Genomic DNA, 27,352 nt, shown 5'->3' with positions numbered 1-27,352 from the left:
TGCACATATGACAGCTTCCCCAATCAATACACTGAACCAAACAGCTCCAAATACATGGAATATTTCTCCACATACACTGCACGAAAAAATAAGTTGTAAATACGGTTTAGAATTGCAATCTGTTACTTACTCGGAAGAGGACACATTGTTATAGAAAAATTCCTTATTATATAAATGTGTGTGAAATGTAAACGCAGAACTAAACAAATTTTATCTTAATGCTAATTTCAGAATTTTACCAACATTTCCGAATAGTATAACAATTTCTTGATTTGAAAAATTAATCCATTTATATTCATGTTTCCTGTGATAAAGATTACGGTTCCTGTGATATAAATACACAATATCAGGTTGTTCAATAAATAAATAAATGCTTCAAAACAAAACAAATTAGTATATAAATAAACCGTAACTTGTAATTCGCCTCAACGAGAGCTATGAATTGAAGTAAAAGTAGCAAGAACAGATTGTTACTTATGCTTGCTGTATTGCATTTATCATACTATTCATTAACATTTTTTGAGTACTAAACAAACTTTCTATTTGTGGTCGTCAAATGGTGAGATAACTAAGTCCTCACAAGTCCCTATCTCATGCCTCCCCGAGCGTCTATGATGACATTTGGTCAATAGAACGGCGTCGACTGGGTGCTATCGCCTTCTGCGTTAGTAGCAGAATGAGAGGGTGCGAAATGGCTTGTAGGTTGAAGCCCCTCCTAAAGTGCAGTGTTTATCATAGTATATTACAACATATAATTGTGTTGTTTATTACATCATGTATTTTTATTATTTTTATTATTATTATTATTACTATTATTATTATTATTATTATTATTAGAAGAGCGTAACTTACACTGCGACATTACCTGTTATATTGTATCATAGCATATTATTTCATATATTATCGTCTTACACTATTTTATGTTATTAAATACTATGTTGTATGGTATTATACTGCATTGCATTATATCATATTATATTGTATTATATTATATTATATTTTATTATATTATGTTATATTATATTTCTATTATGTTATGTTATATTGTGTCGCATTATGTTGTATTATATTATATTATATTGTAGGGTTTATTATGAGTAGTACTACGTACCTCTGCGCAAAATATAAATTTGTTTTCCTTATAAGTTATCATTTTTAAAGTAACTTTCAACTAAATATCAAGGTCGTCACAAGGTGAGCTTGGTCCTCACTGGTTCCTGTTTCATGCTTACCCGTGTGTCTGTGGTGACAAAAGGTCGATGGAATGCGTTGATGGCAGAATGAGAGGATGAGAAATGACATATAAATTCAAGTAATATAATATCATAGCATAACGCAACATATCATTTTATTCATTCATATATTTCATTGTGCTATATTATATTGTTTTTTATTATTATTTTCATTATAATATTTATTGTTATTATTATTAATTTGTCATCAATAATAATAACATATATTATTTTTATAGATGTGGATATTATTATTGTTATTAGAAGAGAAATATTCTACTTCCTACAGTATTGCGAAGATAGAAGATCATAACTGACTCTCTACATTGACTGTTATTTTATATCATGTTTTATAATATATTATATTATATTGTATGACATTGTATTATATTATTTTGTAATCTATTATATCATTTTATGTTATATTAATTTCATTACACTATGTTTCATTGTATTTATCAATATAAAACATTTTGCACGGGGGCGTAAAGGGGAGGGAGCATCAGGGCATCGGACGAATTGATGACTGGACGAGGGATTGTGGATAGCCAGCCCAAGTCACTTGAAGGAAACTTGTTTCCTTCTGAAGGTTTGAAATGAGTCTGACGCGCCCTTCTCAAACAAACCATCAGGCGGGTTCAAGCATGTATAGCGATATGCTTCATCCATGCACTGGATATTATGGTTGGAAGAGCATCTTTTATTCCCGCGGAATACGAGTAAGTGACTCTACTTACGTATCCGCCCAACCCTTTTTGTTCGCTTTTCGGTAACAGCTATAGTAAGAAGGTGAATGGATGAGTCATATCGGGGCTACTGTAAGTCTACCCGCATCCACTGGCAAGTCCTTGAACTGATGGTGGCTTCACTTCACATCACATCACATCACTAAACAAACTTTCTATTTGTTAAATTTTATTATGGTTGATCTGTTAAGTTATGTGGGGATCGTGCTCAATTATTTTTGACATTTCACTTCTGGGTGCACGCTAAACGCAAACTGTTAAACATGCCTGAACTAATAGCCTTTTTAGATTTGAATTGGATTCGTTAAGATGATCCATATTGATTTATAATATATTTTGTTGTATCCAAACTTTGTTGTACAATTAGTTAAAAATAGTATTTTAAATTGCATTCTGCTATAATTACTTTATCAGGAACAACTACGCTACCCGTTAGGATTCGAACAACTTGTAATGGTTAGTTAGCTTTGTTAGTCATACTGAAACGAATTTCATCCATTGAACTAATGCGCGCCAAGATAACAAGCTTAGAAGCTCCAGATAACACTAATAGAAATATCGATTGTTTTCTTTGATAACGATGATACAAATGAGGTAAATCATGTCGTTTTCGTCGTGAATGTAATGTTATCATATTTAAATGTCACTATTTGCTAAATTTTTCGTTTAGACATGCGTATTCGAAAGACTATAATATAACCTCAATTAAATAATTCACAATTCAATTTAGTTTTTAATAGTTGGAAAAAATAATTTCCTTAAGTTGGACTAAAGCCTAAAAAACAGCGTACGGTTTAGCAAGCAAATATTTTAATAATAAAATAAATCAATTACAAGTATTTATTGCAAAAACTGCATGCCCAGATTGGTGGAATGCACTCTGTTCATGCACACATCACTAAATGTATTGTATCTCTGAACTATAAAAACTTATAGATGCAGAACAATTTTATCAATTGTGAGGTGATAGTTTGAAGTGGAAGTTTAATTTTGATTCGTCATAAGGCTTGTTACTCTGCAACTATCGCTAGTTATTTCTGGAACTTTTGTCACAGTTTTACAAGCTGAAAGTAAGAAAAAAATACAATGAGTTGTCAGATTATATATATTGAACGAATTTCAGAAAAAATTGTATGTTATGTGGGGACATGGGCGGTGTACAGACAAGGACTTGGTCGTTTTGATATCGAGAACATCAATCCATTTTTATGTACCCATCTGATTTATGCATTTGTTGGAATTAACGAAGATGGTACAATACGAAACATTGATCCGTATTTGGATTTAGAGGAAAACTGGGGCCGCGGTCACATTAAACGGTTCAACGCACTCAAAGCAATTAATCCCGCATTGAAAACAATGGCTGCTGTTGGAGGTTGGAACGAAGGATCACGGAAATTCTCGATTGTAGCAGCGAATCATACACTACGTCAAAGATTTATTCGGGATGCAATCGACTTTAGCAAACGACATAATTTCGATGGTGTTGATCTAGATTGGGAATATCCTGCACAGCGTAATGGAAATCCAGCTATTGACAAAAATAACTATGCCATTTGGCTCGAGGAAATTCGGTCGGCGTGAGTACATGTTGCTAAGGGAGTATCAGTAGCGTATCTAGGGGAGGTCAAGGGGGCATCTGCCCCTGGCGTAGTGTCAGGGGGGGGGGGGGGGGAGGTCTTTTGTTCACAAAACCAACGATTGGGAGCGGCAAACTAAATCTTGCCCCGAGTGCAATTTTTTTTAGGTACACTACATTTTGGCAGAATCAAAATTAACACTAAGGGTTATAAATGTTATAAACTCTGTCCAAGATATGAGTAGTTGGATGCAAAAAATTGTTTAGGTGTAACTTAGTTTGCAAGATCCGATTAGGTGTTTTTGGATGCCAAAACCGGATGCCAAAACTGTGTTTTGCTGCACAAAAGTCGTTTGAAAACATCTTCAGGATGTTCTCGTGGACAACCAATGGTGGAAAAACTAAAACCTTTAAATGATTGCTATATCGATTTATTAGTTTTTAGTTGGTTTACCATAACTAAGTTCATTTTTTTAATGACTGAGTGAAAACAATGGTTGAAATAGTCAAATGAATGAAAAACTCACAGAGATGATTTTATGTAAAAACATACGCTCCTGACTGCTATATGTTCACGGTCATAAAGTCGAAAATTTGTTTTTGTTTGAGACGTCAGTATAGTCATAGTACTAAGGTGGTTTGTGCTAAATCGCGAATAACCAAGCTGACCCCAAAGCGGGCTTTTCCACATCCCACACGTCATGGGACCATTAGAATTCCGATGAATATAAATAAATAAATAACTAATTAAACTAACTTTCCAGTTCATTCCAATTATACATATGCAGTCGGACCACATACTAACAGACATGACAGAATGCGTAAATTCTTATTAAAATAATTTTTCGTGATGATCTAGTTCCACCTATATTGTACTGCGCGAACTATTTACTATCTGTACACCCCTGTAAAAGTTTTTTTACTAGTTGGTTTCCCCTCGATCAGCTGCTTGCAGGGATGCCTGATCGATCAGCTGCTTGCAGGGATGCCAACATCGATCAGCTGCTTGCAGGGATGCCTGATTTTACCAAAATATTTGAAAATGAATCGTCACAATAAATTATTGGATTACTTTGATAATATATTTAACTTTTTCGCGATGTTGGAAGGTAACCATTTATTTGACTCAACGTTGTTCATCTAGACTATTTTTTATTGTGTTGGTAGTTTTTACAAGTAAGCAAGTAAATATTGTAACAAAACGGGTTCAATTTTGTATTGCGTTGGAGGATGAGAAGTAGGCACAATTATGTATATAGTTTTGGCAATATGTATTAAATCTGTATCCTGCATGAAATTCGCATGGACGTATACAAATCAATACAAAATCAATTGTTGGTAAATGAAAAAAATAAACACAGTCTAGATGACAGACAGGATGTTTTTGATAAGGTAACGTAACGTGACGCCATCATGACACATGTGAGTACTGTCCCAACTAAAGGAATATTCGAAATGACCGTTAAAATGACTGAAGAATCTAATTTGAGTGTCCTGTCTGTTAGTATGTGATCGGACCACCTATATTGTACTGCGCGAACTATTTACTATCTGTACACCCCTGTAAAAGTTTTTTTACTAGTTGGTTTCCCCTCGATCAGCTGCTTGCAGGGATGCCTGATCGATCAGCTGCTTGCAGGGATGCCAACATCGATCAGCTGCTTGCAGGGATGCCTGATTTTACCAAAATATTTGAAAATGAATCGTCACAATAAATTATTGGATTACTTTGATAATATATTTAACTTTTTCGCGATGTTGGAAGGTAACCATTTATTTGACTCAACGTTGTTCATCTAGACTATTTTTTATTGTGTTGGTAGTTTTTACAAGTAAGCAAGTAAATATTGTAACAAAACGGGTTCAATTTTGTATTGCGTTGGAGGATGAGAAGTAGGCACAATTATGTATATAGTTTTGGCAATATGTATTAAATCTGTATCCTGCATGAAATTCGCATGGACGTATACAAATCAATACAAAATCAATTGTTGGTAAATGAAAAAAATAAACACAGTCTAGATGACAGACAGGATGTTTTTGATAAGGTAACGTAACGTGACGCCATCATGACACATGTGAGTACTGTCCCAACTAAAGGAATATTCGAAATGACCGTTAAAATGACTGAAGAATCTAATTTGAGTGTCCTGTCTGTTAGTATGTGATCGGACGTAGCTGGCAGATGTAATTGGTAAGAAATGTTTAAACGCTATTCGCACTATTCCGGGACGACCGGTACGGGACCACCCGGGACTATCCGGGACGTTTTTTTTCCTCATCGGCGATGACTGAGCTGCCGGCGTGTGCATGTATTGGAATCCCGGATTCGGGATAAAATCCATTTGGTTGCCGCCAATATTCCTCGCCGAGTTTTTCGTCACGTCGGAATTTTCTTAGCGATGGTTTGACCGATTTTCACAAACTTAAGTTCAAAAGAAAGGTCCTGTACTGAATTTCATTAGGAACCCACTTCCGGTTCCGGAATTATAGGGTAAAGTGTGTTATGAATTTTATACCATAATTCAATGAGGCGAATCGAAAAACGTAAAAAAATGTATTTCTTAAGTTATATTCATATTTTTGTTTTATATAGAACAAGTTTAGTACTAACCCGAACTAACATAAGAAAAACAGCCCATAACTAAACCACGATGAATTCTATTATAATCTACCTAGTTTGTCAGCGATCAGGATGTTTCAGATATTCTGCAAGGTCTAAAGAGGTCTTTGGTATCCATCCCGGAACGTCCATATCAGGTGTTGTTCCTGAACGATAAAAATCTAAATAAGTAACGAATATAGATTGATACTCCAGTTGTCGTATGTTCGAGCCCCGACCTGGAAGGATACTTAATATCAATAGGATTGTAGTACTATCCATGCAATGATTTTGTACGCTAAAAATCGGATGCGAAGTCTGTTGAAACAGAAAGGCCAAATTTCACAAAAGGAATGTAATGCTAAGACTTTGCTTGGTGTAGGCACATCGAGACACTCGATACTTAAGACGACTGTATTGCTTGTCGATGTTCGATGACCCGCGAGACCTGTTCCGCTTGAAGTCACCGTCTGATATTGAAGGATTCGGGGCAGACGTGAAATGACGCTATTATACAGAGTAGCAAGGTACGTTCAACTCTCTTCTTTTTATCATACTCCAACTTCGGAGATCAAGGGCTCCAATGTTCGTCGATCAGCGCCGTTCAACAAAATTATAATATCAAATATTTACACATTTTTCATATTAAACAGAAGAGAGTCAGTTCCCTAAGTTTGAATTTTCTACTATTATTTCGCGCGTGATTTCTGAGACAAAACCCCGGGTGAATATGGTATTCTAAGTTATTTCTATTACATGGCCAACCCTGAAACGTGATAAGAGGTGCGCCAGCCAAGCTGTGTGTTAGAGAATGTCAGGAGAGCATTTTTTGAAACCCGAACCCGACCCGCAACCGATCGAGAACAAAAAACATGCCCGGAAATTAATCCAGGTGAACTGCGCGCTGGGAGAAAAGCGAAGAGAAGCCAAGGCCGCGATAACGCGAAGAAAAACTTAAGCGAGTTGTGTGACAGTATAACATGAACTACTATGCACTGATGAGTAAAAACAAAAAAAAACTTGGTAATCCCCCTAGTGGTGTGGCTTGTTCTTGCATTTAAATAGTCTTATTAAAACATTTGTAAGATTCAGTCCTCGGTCATTAGTATTGTGAGCTTATCAAATAACCTAATAGTAGCTTTCAAACGAGTTTCTCGAAATCGATTCTTTCATTTCGGAGAAATTTTGTTGCATTGAAAAACACTGGGATATGCCGGTTACGTCACATATAACATTACATTTCTCGAGCCGGGAATGTTCGCCATAACCCTTTCAAATTTTATTGATGATGTTAGCTTTCAAATGAGTTGATTGAAATTCGTTGAGTCATCTTCGAAAAAATTCAGCCGATGAAAAATGTGAGGTTTGTCGGTTACGTCTTTTAGACCATTATATCTCCAGAACCACAAGTGAAAGATTGATCAATGATCTAATAGTATCTTTCAAACTAAGTTTGTTGGAATCGATTCAGCCATCTCTGAGAAAATTGAGCGGTGAAAAAATCTTTGAGAAGTGCTTTCGGAATCGGTAACTGGCAACCGGTATAACCGAAGTAATTAACATAACCTACAATTTGAAATAGTTTTGAATTTTCCCAATTTTGCATCGTCGCTCTAAACGAAGTTTGGAGGGTTTGAAGTTCAATAGCGTTCTATGAGAAAAGTTTGACCTTTCATTTGAGTCTAAGTTAGTAAAAATCGAAAGTGCAAAGTTTTGTCACAGAGGCATTTTGCGATCTCAACGAACTGATTGGAATGGTATACGATAATCGGCCCTCCGAAAAAGGTCAAAATTTTTATTATTTTAAACTAATATGGTATATATTGAGACAGGCGCGGAACAGACTAAACTCGGTATCCCGTAGCAAAAAGCGCCAACAGGAAGACCGAGATCGCAAAGCAATGGAACAGCTGTTCCGTGCTAATGACACAAGGAAGCTCTACGAGAAGGTGAACCGTTCGCGCAGAGGTCATGTGCCACAGGCCGATATGTGCGAGGACACCAACGGGGATCTTCTCACGAACGACTGTGAGGTGATCGAGAGGTGGCGGCAGTATTTCGACAAGCACCTCAATGGCGATGTGGCGGAATACGAAAGTGGCGGGGCGGTAACGAACTTGGGAACGCGTGCGGAGGACGATAGACTGCCGGTCCCAGACCTCCAAGAAGTGGAGGAGGTGGTAAGCCGTTTGAAAAATAATAAGGCCGCTGGAGTTGACCAACTACCAAGCGAGCTACTAAAACACGGTGATAATGCACTAATGAAAGCACTGCACTGGGTCGTTATCAAGATCTGGGAGGACGAGATTTTACCGGAGGAATGGATGGAGGGAATCGTGTGTCCCATCTACAAAAAGGGCGATAAGCTGGATTGCTGCGATTACCGCGCGGGAACTCTGCTGAACGCTGCCTACAAGCTACTCTCCCAAATCTTATGCCGTCGACTTTCACCAATTGCAAACGAATTCGTGGGACAATATCAGGCAGGATTTATGGGCGAACGCGCTACCACGGACCAATTGTTCGCCATCCGCCAGGTGTTGCAAAAGTGCCGCGAATACAATGTGTCCACACATCACTTATTCATCGATTTCAAATCAGCCTACGATACAATCGTTCGAGATCAGCTATGGATTCCCGGACAAACTGATACGATTGGTCAGGGCTACGATGGATCGAGTGATGTGCGTTGTTCCCTTCGAAACTCGCAGAGGGAAACGGCAAGGTGATGGTCTTTCGTGTCTGCTATTCAACGAGTGGCACGATTTTCAGAAAGTCCGTCCAGCTACTTGGTTTCGCTGATGATATTGACATTATGGCGCGCAACTTTGAGAAGATGGAAGATACGTACATCGGACTACAAACTGAGGCCAAGCGGATCGGACTAGACATCAATGTGTCAAAGACAAAGTACATGAAAGGCAGGGGCTCGAGAGAAGATAGCGTCAGCCAGCCATTACGAGTTCTGATTGGTGGTGATAAAATCGAAATGGTCGACGAGTTCGTGTACTTGGGCTCACTGGTTACTGCCGATAATGACACCAGCAGAGAAATTCAGAGACGCATATTGTCAGGAAATCGTGCTCACTTTGGACTGCGCAGTACGCTTCGATCGAGCAAAATTCGCCGTCGTACGAAGTTAACTATCTACAAAACGCTGATTAGACCGGTTATCCTCTACCGGCATGAGTCCTGGACAATGCTTGTGGAGGATCAACGCGCACTAGGTGTTTTTGAACGGAAGGTGTTGCGAACCATCTTCGGCGGAGTGCGGATGGAAGACGGTACGTGGAGAAGGTGAATGAACCATGAACTGCACCAGTTACTGGGAGGACCAATCCTCGTCCAAACGGCCAAGATCGGGCGGTTACGGTGGGCCGGGCATGTTGTTAGAATGTCGGAGAACAACCCGGTTAAAATGATTCTCGATGATGATCCGACCGGTATAAGAAGAAGAGGGGGGGAAGCGGGCAAGATGGATCGATCAAATTGAGGACGACCTGCGGATCCTTCGCAGCTACCGAGGCTGGCGGCGAACAGCCATGAACCGAGTTGAATGAAGACGCCTCCTGTATACAGCAGAGGCCCGCGTGGTGTACGACTGAAAGAGTAAGAGTAAGTATATATTCAAACCAAAACTCGGTTATTTTAATTTGTAAAGTGAACGGTTTCAGACGCAAGACACTACAGAGAATATACATACAAGTAGAGATCTCAAAGTGTGAAAGAAATTTAACGGTTGTTTGGCAAAGTGATCACCAAGTATGCAATTCTCTGGAGGCGCTTTGAGAAGCTCAACAATCGCTTATGGGCTCTTGCGTTCGAGCTTGCGTACAAAAAAAAAATTAATGGGAATTTTCACTTGTACGCTTAACACAGGTTTTTAAAAATGTCTGTTTTCTGTGCTCACACTATAATACAACATACTAATGTACATCGATCGAAGTCTATGTGATTATAGCATATTATAGCACTTTACTAAAAATGAAAATGATATTCAATCGGAAAAGTGATGCATCTTAACGCAAGATTTTTTTTTGTTAATAAATTTTCGATACCTTTCCGATCGATATGGGAATTATTCGAAGGAAAAATTACGAAACCTATCATTACCGATATTCTGTGTGTCAAATTGGTGATGACATGGAACTAGTGATCAAGGAGATTGGACTCCCGATTTGACAGGAATGGTGTAATCAATGAGCTTGTTCTAATTTTCATTTGATTTTTCTGCACTTCATGATGAAAACTAACCTCTCATTCTTGATTTCATCTTATGCAATTGTCCTATGGCTAGCTAAGAGCGAATCTTAGACCTCATATCTACCCAAACCTCCAGCTCCGCGACACTCATGGAAGGCGTCATCCTTCCAAAAAATATGCCAGTCATCATTTCCACATCTCCTTATCTTTCATCCTTCCCTGTGAACTATGGAGATGGGGGCGGCCCGCAATGGTGCCTATCATGCTACTGATATGTTCAGTTTCAGTTGGAGTGGTATCAATTTCCAATACTATTGCCAAAGCAACAGCAGAAAACCGCCAAGACCATCATCACAATGCATCGCATGTGCATAACTGGTCCGATCTGGACATCCATTGTTTTATCAACTAACCTTTAGTATACTCAATTTTGCAGTTTTGATCGCGAAGGTTTAATCTTGAGTGCAGCTGTTGCATCCGTTAAACATTCTGCCGAAAAGTCCTACGACATCGAACGAGTTTCAGCAGCTTTACACTTTCTAAATATAATGACCTACGATATGCATGGTGCTTGGGATAACTATTGCGGTTTGAATTCACCTCTGTATCGAGGATCAGCAGATAATATTGACGTACAAATGCAATTGAATATAAACGCTAGCATACACTACTGGCTTTCACAGGGAGTTCCGAAAGAGAAAGTTATATTGGGTATACCACTATATGGCAGATCTTTTACGCTTCTCGATCCTTCCTGTAACCATATCGGAGCTGCTGTAAGCGGGCCTGGTATTGCTGGTCAATATTCCCGAGAACCTGGAGTTATTGGTTTTAACGAATTCTGTGAGAAGCAAAAGTCAGAGCAATGGGACATTGATTTCAACGAAGAACAAAAAGGCGTTTATGCTACAAAGGAAAATCAATGGATTGGATATGACAATCAGAATACTATCGCAATCAAGGTAGGACTTATGATTTGACTGATGTATTTAATGAATTTCAATTGTTTCAATAGATGGAATATCTCTTAGAATTGGACCTTGGTGGTGTAATGGTATGGTCTTTGGAAAATGACGACTTCCTGGGTGTGTGCTTCGATACAGCAAATATATTGATGCGCATCATATACAGTGCTTTATATAATAGTACCGATATACCTACCGTTGTTCCTACATCAGCTACGACAGCAGGGGTACCGAATGAATGTACAGCAGAGGGCTTTTTCCCGAATCCTGACACATGTGAAGAGTATTATGTTTGCACTTCCGATGGTCGTCGGGTGGACTTTTCCTGTCCCGATGGATTGTGGTTCGATCCTTTGTATGAGATCTGTAACTGGCCTGAACAAGTCAACTGCCATCTTTTCACTGTTGTTTGAATATACGCGAAAAACATCTAATGGTCGGTGGTGCAATCGATTGGTGGATCTTTTTTTGTACTTAAGTTTGCAAGTCATTCACTGTTCGGGAAGTTTCGTTCAAATTTAATATATTATTCATTTTGTTAGGTTCATAAAAAAATTTATGCATATACTAGAACAAACGAGGCTAAATAGTCAAATATTTCAAAATTTTGAAAAACAACTAATTGCCTTACTAATGGACAGCATCCTTCTTGAAAATTGCCTATTTATAAATCCTATTATATCACTCTATGCGAACGTTTCGTCTCCGTGATCGGCGGTTTAGCTCCTTTGCGACCAGTCGCAACAGTAACAGCAATGCCAGAATGTCCGAAACTATTAGCATATAAAAAACGTTTTGCCATCCTGAGGGCGATATCAAACCGGCAAAAAGTGGGCCTACAGCCGCTCCTAAAAAGAATGGAATTAGAAAATATAGTTAAATAAAGATTGGAACGTTTAATATTAGATCTTAGAATTAGTAAATTGATTAGTTTTTCGGTGTTAAAATAGCACTATTTTAAGGAATTCAACGAAGTTTTGCTACGTTATAATGTACAACTAATGAGAGTATATTGAATAAATGAAAATTGATTTTCACTTCAACCAATAGTAATGTTAACTTTATTTGTTGCTTGAAACAGCAAAGTCTTATGCATCCCTGTGTATCAATAATGATTTTTGGTCACTATCGATTAGGAGCTATCACATTTCTCGGTTGATTTTTCAGGACGTAAAAGCAAGGGACAGTTTCTCTTTGTTCACTTGGATTTCACAGTTCTGTTTGAAAGTCGAAAGTTTTGGGTATCATTTAATGCAAAGAGTTGAGTGATAAACGTGGAAACCTGTTGGTAATTCATAGAAGAGAAAGTAAGCAAAGAGAAACTGTCACTTGCTCTTACGGCCTTCTGAAAAATCAACCGAGATTTTGCATTAGTAGCGCAGAATGAGATATTATTCAAAACATCTTCAAAAGGAACTATTTAAAACTTCTTCAAAAGGCCTAAGTAGTTCGACGTCTCGCTGAAAAGTATTTGATACCGTTTTGTTGCCAATCTTAATATATCAATTGTCAATAATAAAGGCTGATTAATCATTTGGGCACTACGAAATTAGAGATGACCCTATTTTATTGGCACCATAGTGCAGTGTATACTAATACTAATTTGTACTTACCAATGGAACCAGTTCCATCGATGATAGCCGTAACTGTAGCCAAAGCTTTCGAATTACCATTCAATGAACTATGCTGACCTGAAAATGTTATTATAATAATAAAGTTATTCGTCACTGATTTATTAGAGTTTTCAGTTAAAACACTGCTGTTACTACTCTAGTAGTACAGGAGATAATTAGACGTTTTCATTAACTCAAAGTTTTCATTCTTTGTGTAAGTCAGTCATTTTCAAAGGGGTCTTACTAATATATCACCGTCAAGTGCATTCAATACGTATTTGTAATAATATTCATAACAACAGTTGTTCTTTACAAACTTCCGCTTTCGTTCGTAAAAACAAATTTCTGTTCAAGACAAGGGCAACCGGTGATTTGTTTGCTATGTTTGATGCATGTTATTAAATGCATCGTTGAAAAATGGTTGTACGTAAAGTCCAAAAAGAACGGTGTTTCCGACAAGTCTATAAGAAAATTTCCAATATTGATGCATACCTACGGATTTATACTTTCTTTGCGGATCCACTTCTTAGAACTTACGTGTTTTGGTTTATTTCTTTAGAATTCTGCAGTATTTGCAAATTGAAATTCAGTTACAATAATATAATTTATGCATGCCAAATTAAAGAAAGATATTTCTCCCCGCTTTTCCAATTATAAATCTACAATCTAATTGGCACCAATATCTACTTTTTGATAAACTGCATTTCGACAGTCCCACAACAAACGGGGCCTTACTACAGAGACAGTTTCTCTTTGTTTACTTTTTCTTTCACGATTTACCGGATTGATTTAATATTTGACGCCTAACTTTTCGCAAAACTTTGAAGTTAAAACTACAATTTTTCTATTTATATAGGAAACTTTCAAGAAGTTGCAGTAGTGGCACCATAATAATCAAAACAAAAAGTAAACCAAGAGAGACTCTCATTTGCAGTTAGGCCCTTTTGTCGTGGTACTGTCGATTTATCTTTCAGAAATAAGAATTTTTCTTATACTGTATGTTCCGGGTATATTTCGATTCAATACAGATTGCCACCAGGAAAAACGGAAATAACTGATGTTGTAGTATATTCGAAGTGCAAAGCGATGTATAAGCTACTCCGATTGGTTTGAACGAATGATTAACGAGTCGTTTTATTCTGACTTTTAATATTGAAACAAAACATTACTTTTCGACATCAATTCGCCATACTCGTACCAAAAATAATATTTTAAAAATTTGCAACAACTTCGATAAAGTTGAAGTGGAAATTGGAAATTTGGGCTTAAATATAATAATTTGACAGAAGTTACTCGATATTTCTTTATATTGTATACAACATTTTCAATCCGGCAGAAGATGCTACAAGAACTCGTTTCTCTCAATGCATGAACCGTGAGAGTATTTTTCTACATTTCTTCGCTCCACTTCATTTTCTGAGTATTTCACGGCCCGTTAAAAAAATTTACAGTCTGGTAATGATCGGTGCTGTGTTCAATTTACCAAGAGAGCATCGCAAGTTGACAATTATCGCAGAAAATCGAGTCGATGATTCAACTTGATGATTCTCATACTAGGTTGCAATATTTCGAAACCCTTGTGTGGAGCATTCACATACATTTTCATAGACACAATTTATACAAAGGTTAAATGCACATAATTAGGATTAGAGGCAATAGTAAAATGTTTCTATCGCAATGTTCAACTGCCCATATAGAATCGGATTGCGAAACGAGAATAAGTGACCATTTGTTGCTTCAGAGAGAATCCCCACAGCAGCGTGCTAACTCGTGATGCTCAGACAGATCATCGAGAGAAATTCGCACTGGTGTCCATTCGATGTTGAATAAACCATGCCGGTTTTGATACGATAAAAGCCATCCTTGTCGACAACAATAATCATTGACATCCACTCATCAAGATGGTTGACGTGCTCTGATTGACACGTTTTATTCAAAGTATTTATCATTAATAGCAAATACTTTTGCTATGCTTGTTTGAGTTAAATGTTTTCAATGATGGTCAGGCTCAAAATTATCGTAAAGCTTGCTTCAGATAGAATTGGAACAAAGATAATTGCCTTTATTTCAGTTATTTATTATTGAATTCAAGATCTTTTTTTTTATACAAATGTAGCGTTTTCTTCATACTTTTAAGAAAAAATACGGATGAAATAATTCGTCACGGTTTCAAAGCAATTCTTGAATTTTTCCTGTAACACGGCTCATTAGGCGGCGCACACCTTCTTCGTCCATCGTTTTAGCTATCTTATTCCACCAGCTCGTCATCTGATTGATGTCTTTGACAACCTTTCCCTTTGCCTTGGGTCTCCTCTTCATGATTACCCAGTATTTCTCAATAGGGCGGAACTGGGGGCAGTTGAGTGGGATAAGGTTTTTCGGAACAAACTGGACCCCTTTCTCTGCATAGCATTTTTGAAAGACTTTGCTGTAATGACAGCTTGCCAAATTTGGCCAAAACATTACGGGATGGTCGTGGGATCGAATGAACGGCGAAATTCGTTTTTGGAGACACTTTTTTGGTATAGTTCCGATGTCATTGTCTTATTTGTAACGGAAACTTTCGTTTTTTTGAGACAGCTACAAATGCCCTGCCAAACCATAAATTTTCTTGCAAATTTGTCGGCAGAAACAAATTTAAATTTGGCTGAAACAACCCCCCCAGTCGTTGCCAAGTAAAATATTCGACCTGGGATTTGCCCGAAGTCAGCCTTGACATAGGTTTCATCGTCCATCAGAAGACACCCGTCGAACTTGGTCAGCACCTGGTCATATAGTTTCCGAGCACGATTTTTGACCACACTATTCTGTTTTATGGTCCTATTTGGCTGTTTACTAGCTCGATACGACTTGATTCCTTCCCGGAGCAAGCTTTAATTTTAAACGCTATATTATTTCTCGATGAACATTAGGTTAGGTGCTATGTTAAGTGCAAATGACAGTTTCTCTTTGATTACATCCTCTTTCAATTATTGCGAAATATTCCAGTATTTTTCGATAGTTTTTCCAGTGCAGATATGATAGTATTAGTTATTATTCTCTGCATATAGTTAGAGAGATGGATTGCTAAGGGTACCGTAATAATCGAAAGAGAAAGTAAACAAAGAGAATCTGTCATTTGCAGTTAGAACCTAATCTAATGTTCAGCGAGGAATAATATAAATCCATCTTCAAATTACCTAGTTAGAAGCGTTCAAAATTACGGTAATTCTGAGCCTATTATGTAAGTACAGCGTTTTCTGCAAAACCCATTGTTCACCAGTGAACCAAAATTAATAGCGAATTGCAATGTAGTGAACACTCACACAAACGAACACGTATTTGGCATACAGCGCCGCGCTGCACACCGACCAACTGACTACTCGTCGAGCAGATGGCAAGACGAATTTCAGCGTACAATATTGAAGTAATGCTTTCGAATCAAGTTGAATGTAACAAATTTATAAACAAATCACCACGATATAAGCGCTTCAAATTAGGTCCGAAAAATTTAAATTTCTAAATTGGCCTGCTAGTCACCGTAGAATCAACAGCTGATAGGTATATAATATACTCAAGCGAACACGGTATGCAGCAAACGGAAAATGGCATCTACACACAGCGCAAAACTGACTATCCAGCAAGCGAATGTATGTAAATCAGTTTTGTCATCCACTCGCTAGTCAAGCCAGGCAGCCACCGACTAAAGTTAAAATGGTAAAATGACAAATATTCAACCGATGCAGAAGAGAGCGATACTTTTACTTGCTTGGCGTGAATCTCTCCTCCACCTATACTACTAAATGAAATGCGAGGTGTAAAGCAACAAACAAAACCGTCGGCTGTGCGAGACAAATCAAACGGATGACATTTTGATGGCATGCTGTGATTGGCTCGTGAAAACATAGATCGAGTCAAACCAATTTTTCAATAGTATGCTATTGAAATACTGAAACGACATTGCCATGCATGTTTAAGTTAAACGTTTCTGAATCGATTGGTTGTTAAGTTACATACATCCATCAACAAGTGACCGAGTTATTTTCATTCAAAATTATTACAGAAAAAGGTTACGCGGCTAGTTTTGCATTTTTTTTTATTGACACCCGGTTCCGTCTAGTGAAGCGTAAGGCGTTTTTAATGCCAAAAATCGTCACTCGTACCTAACCCGAACCTTACAAATATTTTTTGAGTCCGAATCCAACCTGTATCCGTCGGACAAGTCATAGCTTCGTTTCCTTTCCGAGGCGATTAGGTTTTGCAGTTGACGACAATGATTGGCCAGGGTCAACGCTTTTGCATCTATCGCAGAGAGAACAGAATTGATTTTTGCTGAACTGAATTTATTTATTTATTTATTTATTTATTTAGGTATAATCAACAGACACAATATGGTCCTAATGATAATTTCTAGTAATATATAAAAAATTTCCAAGTATCCTACTGCGTGATAGATTGAAGTCAAATCCTGATGAAACGCGGTTGAATGATCTCTGCAAGCCAATAATAGCATTGTTAGCACCGTAGTTAGTTCGTCGTAAAGGAAGTCGAAGAAATGCACTGTTGCGAAGAGCCCGGGGTCGGACGTTGATATTAATTTGGCGGAGCAAAGCAGGGCAGTCAATCCTATCGGTCAAAACATCCGCTATCAGTGAAGCACGTGCCACATCTCGACGAACTTGTAGTGTATCGAGACCGATTAATAACCCGCGACTTTCGTAGCTTGGTAGTTGGTGAGGATTGTTCCACGGTAAGCGCCGTAGGGCGAAGCGAATGAATCTGCGTTGTATCGATTCGATTCTATGAGCTCCGTTTATGTAGTGAGGGCTCCAAACGACAGAACAGTACTCCAAGGATGAACGAACAAGCGAGCAAAACAGAGATTTTAAACAGTGCACGTCTGTAAAATGTTTAGCCATCCTCATAACAAATCCTAGGTTGCGAGAAGCTTTAGAAACGATATAGCTGATGTGTTGCTTGAATGTCAGTTGCTCATCGAGAAAGACACCAAGGTCTTTAACACACGTCGTTCTGACTATCGGGGATCCTTCCAGAAAGTAATCAAAATGAAATGGCTCTTTCTTCTTCGAGAATGTGATGGTCTAGCATTTGTCAGGATTCAATTTCATACGGTTTACTTTACACCACTCGGCGAAGCTCAACAACTGTCGTTGAAGAAAACCTGCATCTTCTGGGCTTCGAATGTAATAGTAGATCTTAACGTCATCGGCAAACGATAGACGAGGGCCCTCTAGAGTAAAGTTGACGTCGTTGAAATACAGTAAAAATATTAAAGGCCCGAGATGACTACCCTGCGGAATTCCGGACGAAATGCCGAAATTATAAAAAAAGGCCAGTAAATACCTCGTCTATCATGTAAAATGTCTGTTTCGTCACCGCTTCCACCGAAATCCGATGGATTTGGTCTCAATGCAAAGTGTCGTTGGGAAGATAGTTTTGAGCCAAGTAAAACTTTGAAAGGTTGTCGGAAATTAGTAGCTAACTGTAATATCGCCGCGGTTCCAACGACCTGCTCCGACATATGGATTTATTTATCACGTTTTCACCCCCGAAGGTGGTCTTGCAGCTGGTTTACAGTGCAGTGACGCCGCCACGGTCATCTCGCTGGTGAAGAAAGGTGTCGACGTCAATAACCTGAACGTTGTCTCCTTCAAATTTGGGATACAGCCTAAGTTTCGGGAAGCGGCTCTTAATCCCGACACCTGGCTTCAATGTATTTTGTTTTGTGAGTTCGAGGACAACAAAAAGCAGAACATCTGGTATCCTGGGATCTGGGATATTTCTCCACCAACTTCCGACGAAAATGGATGCAGTACCGTTACAAATAGGGACGATGCAACACCCGGCCCGTTCCCTTTGATGAGAATATCGCTCCGGCAAACGTTATGAATGCGCAAGGAAACATCACTGGGACGCAATGTCACTTTTCGGCAAGTATATACATGTTCCGTAGTTTCCAAGTGCTGATCTCTCTCACACTTTTAGATGTTCTCCTCTCGTTCTGGATCGGATACCGGAATGCACCGTAGAAGCTTCTGATACGTTTCCCACAGTTGAGCCATTTCAGTCAGCGGTCAGCAGTCGTCCCGGTCCTGTGAGTGGGAGCGTGGAAGGGATCTTCTAAACCATCTCAGACGGCAAGTGCGGCTCAGCTTTAAACAATTCAGATGCTAATCCACTTCCCGTTTGCAGTTATCCATCGCATGATCAATCTAGTCAACTGCACAACCTGCACATGTACTGCCAGAACATCGGTGGCATAAACACGCACATCCACGATTATTTGTTGGCTTGCTCGAATGATTGCTTCGACGTTATCGATCTCTCGGAGACGTAGCTCAGCGGATCTATGCTATCTATGTTCTATGCGTCGGATCTACGAAGCCTTCTGCACCGATCGCAGCCCCCTAAATAACTCAAAAAACATTTGATTATTGCGTCGAGCAGGATTGGGTGCGTTTGAAACTGGTCAATTTTTCTTTCTATCTTTATGTGCTATAGCTCCATCCGGACCTATGCCGCCACTAATCGATGCACACATACAATCTTTGCAAAAAATTTCTTCCACTCATGCACGAACTTTCCCAGCATAAAATGACATACAGGTTCCGGTGGTTTCGTGTTTTCTGATCCGGCGTTCAACCTCAACCTTCTTCGACAGTCGAATCCTGTCGCGAATGAAAATAATCGGATGTTGGAGTTTTGCTTTTCTAGTAGATAAGATGTTGCATCAAAGATTAGCGCTCTGGTACTTTCTGTTCAACATTATCCACATACATATTGTGCTCGATTCGAATCGCTTACAGAACACCTGCATTACGACGGACATCATCTGCTATAATTTTTGTAGAGCTTACTACACCGACATGACCGACTTCTTCACACCATATCGAATAGGATGAAATTCTCGACAACGATGACGTCAATGCTGCTGTGCAGACGTTCTGTAATGCAATGAGCTACGCCTTCGACCACTTTTTACTGAAACGATCGAGTCGGCACACCCGGCATCCACCATGGCAGACCACCGAAGTGAGACATTTGAAAACGCTGCTGTGAAGAGATACTCTAAGCATGGAGGATTTTTCCAGCGTGCAGATAAATCAGCTGTACAATGAATCTGTTAAGCACTAAGCGCTGTCATGCCAACTTCTTGAAAAACGTACAAAATACAACGGGCAAAATAAGATCGTTGGTTTAGTGAGCGTAAAAACAAGGTGAACTCCATCTCCGAAAAGATGACTTGGACGAGCAAAAAAAAAAGATCCCAACGATTGGTTTGCTGCCCCCTCAAAACGTTGCGCCCGAGGCGAGTGCCGCCTCCGCCCTTCTCCCTAGATACGCCATTGCATGTACTATCAGTATGTTCTTACTAATGGTAACACAGAATATAGAATGTGCATTGGAACGCACAGGAGATGGATTCTACTTTATTCTTATACACATAAACATGTACACTGTGTAAGAGTAACAAAGTGAACTGAATAACCGGAACAAATTAACCTCGAGTAACGCAAGTATTACGCTTCATAAATGACATCGCTCTAAAAATAATTTTAAACTTATCACATTAAACTTACCTAACTCAGCACTGATTGAAGTTGTAATAAGAGCATAAGGACCATTCACAAGCACTCCAGACAAAAAGAGTAGGCATATATTTAAAGCTGACGAGATCGAACCCCACTTTTGATATACAAGCAACTGCAAAGAATATAAAGATTTTTTTGGTACTCCATAAGACCACACAACGGAAAAGCTTACAGTCGGGGCAGCTAATAGAAGCATCCCAGAGCAGGTACTCGCAGACATTCCGGTTGAGTCTGAAATAATGCCAGCAGCAATTGCACCTACAATGCCTCCGATATCGAAAGATGCCGAAATAACGGCACTTAATTCAGAACCAAGGCTAGCTGTAAAATATTGGATCTATATAAATCGATTCAGTATGCTAACGGGTGATTTATAACTTACTAGATGACTGAATGTACAGTGGAAGCCAGAAGAGGAATGTATAGTTTACTAGTTTAGAGAAGAATAAACTAAGAGAGAATTCGATGACTCCAGGAATTTTTAGTGCTCCAGCGAAGCCAATTGCATCTTCTTGTATCGGCATCACTGCTGCGGTGTTACGGTTGATGCTTCCCATAATCGGTGTGCGTTCGTCAATATCCTGCAATTTAAATTTATGATTTATAGCTGATCAGAGGTTTCAGTTACATTCAACTACTTCAAATGTTAATCGTTGACCAATTCAAAGTAAACAATTCACACTTGTCGTATCACATTAAAAAAATACGTATCATGAACTTACTACGTAAGAAGAAAAGCTTCCATGCAAACTTCTTAAGGAAGGATTTTGCTACATGGGTTAACAGCATGCAAAATAAAAATAAATCATATATAAAATATTATGCATAAACTCAAAAGCTATCATACCTGATCAGTGGTAGTAACTGTCGCTTCATCGCTATCGAAATGTCCAGTCGATTCTCCAATCCTACCGTTGTCTATCCTACTGTAGCCACCCTTTATATCTCCAACTTTCTCCTGACAATCCACAATCTCCGGCCGGTCAACCAAAAACAAGAATATAATAAACCCAAATACTCCCATTAAAAATCCTGGCACGATGAACGACATAGCCCAATCATTTTCCACATAATAGGCAGCCAAAAAGATTCCCAAAATATTTCCAATCGACGTGTGGCTATTCCAGATACCAAAGATCAAACCACGCTTCGATCTTTCAAACCATCGCCCCACAACGGTTACCACACCGGGCCATCCGGTTGTTTGGAACATCCCTGCCATAGCTTGAACAAATATGAAATATGCCATTGAATGGATGTCGTATACCTTGGCCATACCGAAGAGATAGCAAAAAATTCCGGAGAACAGCATTCCAAGAGACAAATAGTACCGCAACGAAACCCGTTCGGCAATGAAACCAGAAAAGAACATTGCTATAGCATAGCTGAATAAAAACGCTGAATCTAGCGAACCGAATAGCGCGGCAGAATCGGGACTGTCGAATGGTGGATAGTCACACCAGGTGCTATCGTTTGGCGGTTCACCAGCACTGCGTATAAACTCTGCAGGCAATCGAACATCGGAGCAGTTTCGGTGCAGTACTGATTTCACAACGGATATGGGCTTCCTTGTCATGTGATAACACATATATGCTAGATAGGTTAACGTTAGTACTGAACATCTGAACCTAGAAATAAAGAAAATATATTTTTAAGGATTGACGATGTTGTCTACAGTAGCTTCTTTGAATTACGCGACATGATAACGAACGACTTGTGTCAACACATTATGCGATTTTTGATATTAAAAAAAATAAGAGTATAATCTGTACTTTTTCAGACTCGTTTGAAATCTACTATTAAATCAATTTCGAAGGTCAAACGACTGTCATTTACGATTCCGGAGTTATAATTATATTAGTCATATAACCTACAAAATCCTTTCTCAAACAGAAAGGCTATACAATCGCTGTGAAAACAGATTTTTCAGGCGAGGCTCGGAGGGTCAAATGACATATACCGTTCGATTAAGCTCGACGAACTGAGTAAAATCTGTGTGTGTATGTGACAAATAACGTCACCCAATTCTCAGAGATGGCTGAAACGATTTTCACACACTCAAATTGAAATAAAAGGTCTTCTGGTCCCATCGGATGCTATTGAATTTTAGTCCGATCCGACTTCCACTTCCGGAATTACAGAGTGATATGAACAAAATAATGGAAAAAATAATCACTTTTCTGAGAAATGACAACCTATTTCCAAAAACTTAGATTCAAATGAAATGTTTATAGTCCCATTAATTCCAAATTAAAGGACTTGAAATTCTTCAAAATGTATTCGATCCGACTTCCGTTTTCGGTATTACAGCGCGATAAGTGAACAATTTTTGATGTCATTAGTATTTTTCCACAAGTGATGGCGAAACGTTCCGGTTCCGAAAGCACCGATAAAAGAGAAGAAAAGCTCCTAACTCACTTCGATTTCTCAGCAATGGTTAAACCGTTTTTCAAAAATATTGATTCAAATTAAAGCTCTCATTGTCGATACTGCGCAACATCATCTAGATCCGACTTCCGGTTCCGAAATTATAAGGCGATGAGTGTCAAAACTAACAAACCGTCATACAAAATGACAATATAAAACCGGCACGCTGGTATGGAAGAAGAACAAACACCATCTTCGCAAACGAAGCACGCAGAACGAAAAGATAACAAAAATTTACACCGTTTTCAAAACACAACCAACGGTGTTTGGTTTGGTTGATCACGGTGCTGCGTCATCGGTGCTGCGGTTGTATAAAATCATAGTCACTTTACGGTACCGTAGCAGAAAGAATGGAAAAATTTCAATCGATTAAAGTTTAGTTGAAAAGGCATGTATTGGAATCTTATCCTTCGCGATGTATATGAAATTTCAGTAGCCGGTTGTGTAGAAATATTGTCAACAATTTTTTCATACATGCTGCAATCAGACATGATTATATTGATAATAAAAACAAATAGAAACCAATCAGAAAGAACGTATAGATGCTATTTGAAAAATATTATTTCTCATTTTACTTGAATTACATTTATACCAGTGACAGGTTTTCATTTTCATTTAGTTGGTTTAAGGCCAGCTTTAATTTATAGTTTTCGTCTCTATTATCAACATATAAATAAAAATAGCTGGTCGTCTTTTCAAGAAAGCATGATGATTCATATGTTGGGAAGAATGATCCAACAGGTTTTGACTTTCAAATACCTCGGGATGTGGTTTGATTCCAAATGCACGTGGGGAGGACACATTAGGTATCTGATAGCAAAATGCCAACAAAGAGTCAATTTTCTTCGAACAATAACAGGATCTTGGTGGGGTGCTCATCCGGAAGATCCAATAAAATTGTATCAGACAACGATACTTTCAGTGATGGAATATGGATGCGTTTGCGTTCGTTCCGCTGCAAACTTTCATTTTATTTAACTGGAGCGAATTTAGTATCGTTGTTTTCGAATTGCTTTAGGCTGCATGCACTTGACACATACAATGAGTCTTGAATTTATGGCAGGAGTTCTTCCATTGAAGGATCGTTTTTGGGAGCTTTGGTCGCGACTGCTAATAAGATGTGAGGTACCGAATCCCCTAGTTATTAATAACTTCGAAAGGTTAATTGAGCTTCAATCTCAAAAGAATTCATGACTGAATATTTTAACCATGTCACAGGAAATCAACCCTTCAAGATATATTCCTATCCGTGACACCCTCCTAAATGTCCCTGACTCAACTCTATTTTTCGACACATCCATGCAGCGCGTGGAATCCCGGAACACCTACGCTCAATGGAAATCCCAAAAATATTTTCAAGTAAGTTCAGGCATATTGACTCAGAAAATGTTTTTTGCGGACGAATCACGAATTGAAGAGGCTACTGGGTTTGGTATATTCAACAATAATGTTTCGGCTTCATTTAGGCTTCAAGAACCTGCATCTGTTTATATAGCAGAGTTAGCAGCAGTTCATTATAGTTTGACTGTAATCGTCACATTATCTCAAAACCATTATTTTCTCTTCACAGATAATCTGAGAGCAATTGAAGCCATTCGTTCAAACGCTGCTGGCAAAAATGAACCGTTTATCTTGGGCTAAATAAAACAGTGCCTGAACGACATATTGAACAATAATTATCAAATTACAATAGTTTGGGTCCCGGCTCATTGCTCCATTCCAGACAATGAAAGAGCCGATATTTTAGGCAAACGTGGTGATATTGAGGGTGAAATTTATGAGAGACCGATTGCTTTCAACGAATTCTATAGCGCGTCTCGCCAAAGAACACTTGCCAGCTGGCAAGCTTCTTGGGATAAAGATGATCTGGGTCGGTGGATGCACTCAATTATCCCTAAAATATCGACTAAGGCATGGTTCAGGGGACTGGATGTGAGTAGGGACTTCATTCGTGTGATGTCCAGATTCATGTCCAATCACTACACGTTAGATGCACATCTCCTTCGAATTGGACTTTCCGAAACTAATCATTGTGCTTGTGGCGAAGGTTATCGCGATATTGATCATGTCGTTTGGACATGCGTGGAGTATCGTGATATCAGATCTCAACTAATAAATTCCTTGCGTACTCAAGGTAGACTATCCAATGTCCCAGTTCGCGACATTCTTGCTTGTCATGACCTTACATACATGAAACTTCTTTATCATTTCATTAAATCCATTGGAGTTCCAATTTAAATTTTATTTTATGTTAGACTGTTTTCTCTTCCATGAGTTCAACCAATAGCCTATATGATATTGAATAAAAGTGATGAACCTGAACCTGAAATAGTTATAAGATCATGTACAAAATAAATGTATTTTATTTAATGTAATTTAAAATAGCAACTCGCTTGATGAAAACAGTGTTTAGATTAGCTAATGAATACCAACCTACTAATATGATATTCGAAATGTATTAGGTTTAAAGTACTATGTATTGTGGATGCCACGGCGAAGAAAAACTGTATATTGCCTATGAAATAAACGTATTTATGAGAAAAAATATAAATAAAAAGGTTTTTTCGCTGAACTTGTTATATGTAGATCAAAATGATAAGTAGGAAATTTTCACAGCAGATTTTAGACCTATTTGAACTTGTAGGCCTGTCTATCCAACGGTCGCAAAATCTTTTTACGACAGATTTCTCATGAAAAGTTAATGAGAAAAGCATCATTACACCACTAGGTGGATTAAAGCAAGTATATTTTCTTTCTGTTAAATTTTGTCAGACTAATGTCGACGAACTGATTCGAATGGTATATGAAAATCGATCTCTCCGACCTCACTTCGGGTTTCAGCCGTTCTTTATGAGCCAGGTAAAAACAACTCTTGTTTGACCATCAACTGACTAGATATGAATAATTGAATAGTTTTGAGCTCAGTTTCAAAATGACGTCACTTATACGACAGCATGAAATTTTAAAATTTATCAACCGGTGATTGAAGAAATCGTACTCAAATAAAATTTCACAATACCCTATGGAATCGGAACAAACAAATCGGAATAATGTCAAGTGCAGTTTTTATAATTTCGAATGCTTTAGCGAATTTTGCTACACTCGATTCAGTAGAACCAATCAATCAATGTAAGCTTCATTTGAAAGATATTGAGATATTATTCATTGTTGACTATGATTAGCTTTGCAATTTGTAAACATATGGTTATGTAGCAAAATTTATACATAACACATAGCGCGATAAATATAAACAGAAAAAGTATTACTCACCAGAGCACTCGATTGATTTGTAGCCGAGGACAAAACCTGGCACTGAGAGCAGTCGCTAGTCGAACTCCCAGAGGGGCCTTGGGATAGCTTGTACTCATGATTCTTCGACTTGATCGAAATAATGGCATCGACACCTATGGAAAGGCTTCCAATTTTCCTCGTAAAACAGATTGCAATCACCAGATATAAAGAAATGATGATTCGTTGCTCTAAGGAATCTGACGAAGAAAGTAACGATTTAGTTGAGTGAATTAGTAAAGAAAATAAACTAGCTGTATCGCATAATCTCAAAATGCTGGACACACATACTTTTAACTACATGACACTTCGATATGAATATGGAATGTAATCTTATTCTTTTCAATGATAAATTCGAAATAAAGAACGCATCAGCAATCGATGCGGGTACAGAAATGTTTTCGTATTTGCTTTGTTGTAAATAACATCAGAGATGCCAGATAAAAATTTTAAACTTCTTCAGACACGGTTGCAAATATCCGTGAATCCAAAAAAATGTCTGCGGACTTGCATTTCTCTATAAAATATGACACACAAGACTGACCAATTGAAACGTCTGTAAAAGTTGACGAAAGTCTGCGAAAAACTCGTTTTTAGAAGTCGGCAACAAAAATTGATTACAACACTTCATAAGCCCTGGCATCTCTGAATAACATTCACGAACCATCACCGATGTCAGATGAACAGAAGAGATGCCAGCTCAATTTTTTGAATATTTGCTGAAAGCGAAATCTCGGTTAATTTTTCAAAAGGGCGTATAAGCAAGTGACAGTTTCTCTTTGTATACTTTCTCTTCTATTAATTACCAAGCGGTTTCCACGTTTATCACTCAACTCTTTGCATGAAATGATACGTGAAACTTTCGACTTTCAAACAGAATAGTGATATCAAAGAAAATCTGTTTAATCACATCACAATAATCGAAAGAGATAGTGATTAAAAAAAACTGTCACTTGCTTATACGCCCTTTTGAAAAATTACCAGAGAAATGCTCTAAAAATAGGGAGTGGACACTTTTTACACGCAGAAAAATCCAGGTTCTTAAAAAAACAATACGAATTAATCACCATCAAACAGAAACATCAAACAGTTGTGTCAAACCGAG

General features: G+C 38.2%; 2 protein-coding genes across 4 annotated transcripts; one reads left to right on the top strand and one right to left on the bottom strand.

Annotated features, from left to right (window-relative positions):
• Positions 1–3,064: 3,064 nt before the first annotated feature.
• On the top strand, positions 3,065–11,753 carry LOC131434089 (chitinase-3-like protein 1). Its single transcript, XM_058600736.1, has 3 exons — positions 3,065–3,558; positions 10,799–11,324; positions 11,378–11,753. Exons 1-3 carry the CDS (start codon positions 3,065–3,067, stop codon positions 11,738–11,740), a joined length of 1,383 nt encoding a protein of 460 aa, XP_058456719.1. The 3' UTR covers positions 11,741–11,753.
• Positions 11,754–11,760: 7 nt separating this feature from the next.
• Positions 11,761–26,848, bottom strand: LOC131435152 (glucose-6-phosphate exchanger SLC37A2). Of its 3 annotated transcripts, XR_009230463.1 has the most exons (10): positions 26,539–26,848; positions 26,230–26,447; positions 21,380–22,160; positions 21,255–21,302; positions 20,915–21,113; positions 20,705–20,853; positions 20,521–20,644; positions 12,941–13,018; positions 11,959–12,175; positions 11,761–11,894 (listed from the first exon to the last, which is right to left on the bottom strand). XR_009230463.1 is itself a non-coding variant. In XM_058602743.1 (9 exons), the coding sequence occupies exons 2-9, from the start codon at positions 26,355–26,357 to the stop codon at positions 12,009–12,011; spliced, it is 1,674 nt and encodes a 557-aa protein (XP_058458726.1). In that variant the 5' UTR covers positions 26,358–26,447; positions 26,539–26,847; the 3' UTR covers positions 11,901–12,008. The 3 variants fall into 3 exon arrangements, 2 of the variants coding, with proteins under 2 accessions (XP_058458726.1, XP_058458727.1); XM_058602743.1 differs by lacking the exon at positions 11,761–11,894 and having other exon boundaries at positions 11,901–12,175; positions 26,539–26,847; XM_058602744.1 differs by lacking the exons at positions 11,761–11,894; positions 21,255–21,302 and having other exon boundaries at positions 11,901–12,175; positions 26,539–26,837.
• Positions 26,849–27,352: the final 504 nt, after the last annotated feature.

Source organism: Malaya genurostris, chromosome 3, assembly GCF_030247185.1.
Source record: "Malaya genurostris strain Urasoe2022 chromosome 3, Malgen_1.1, whole genome shotgun sequence".
NCBI classification, from domain to species: Eukaryota; Metazoa; Arthropoda; class Insecta; order Diptera; family Culicidae; genus Malaya; species Malaya genurostris.
The sequence above is the reverse complement of the archived record's forward strand: the minus strand, read 5'-3'. Positions and strand labels throughout refer to the sequence as shown.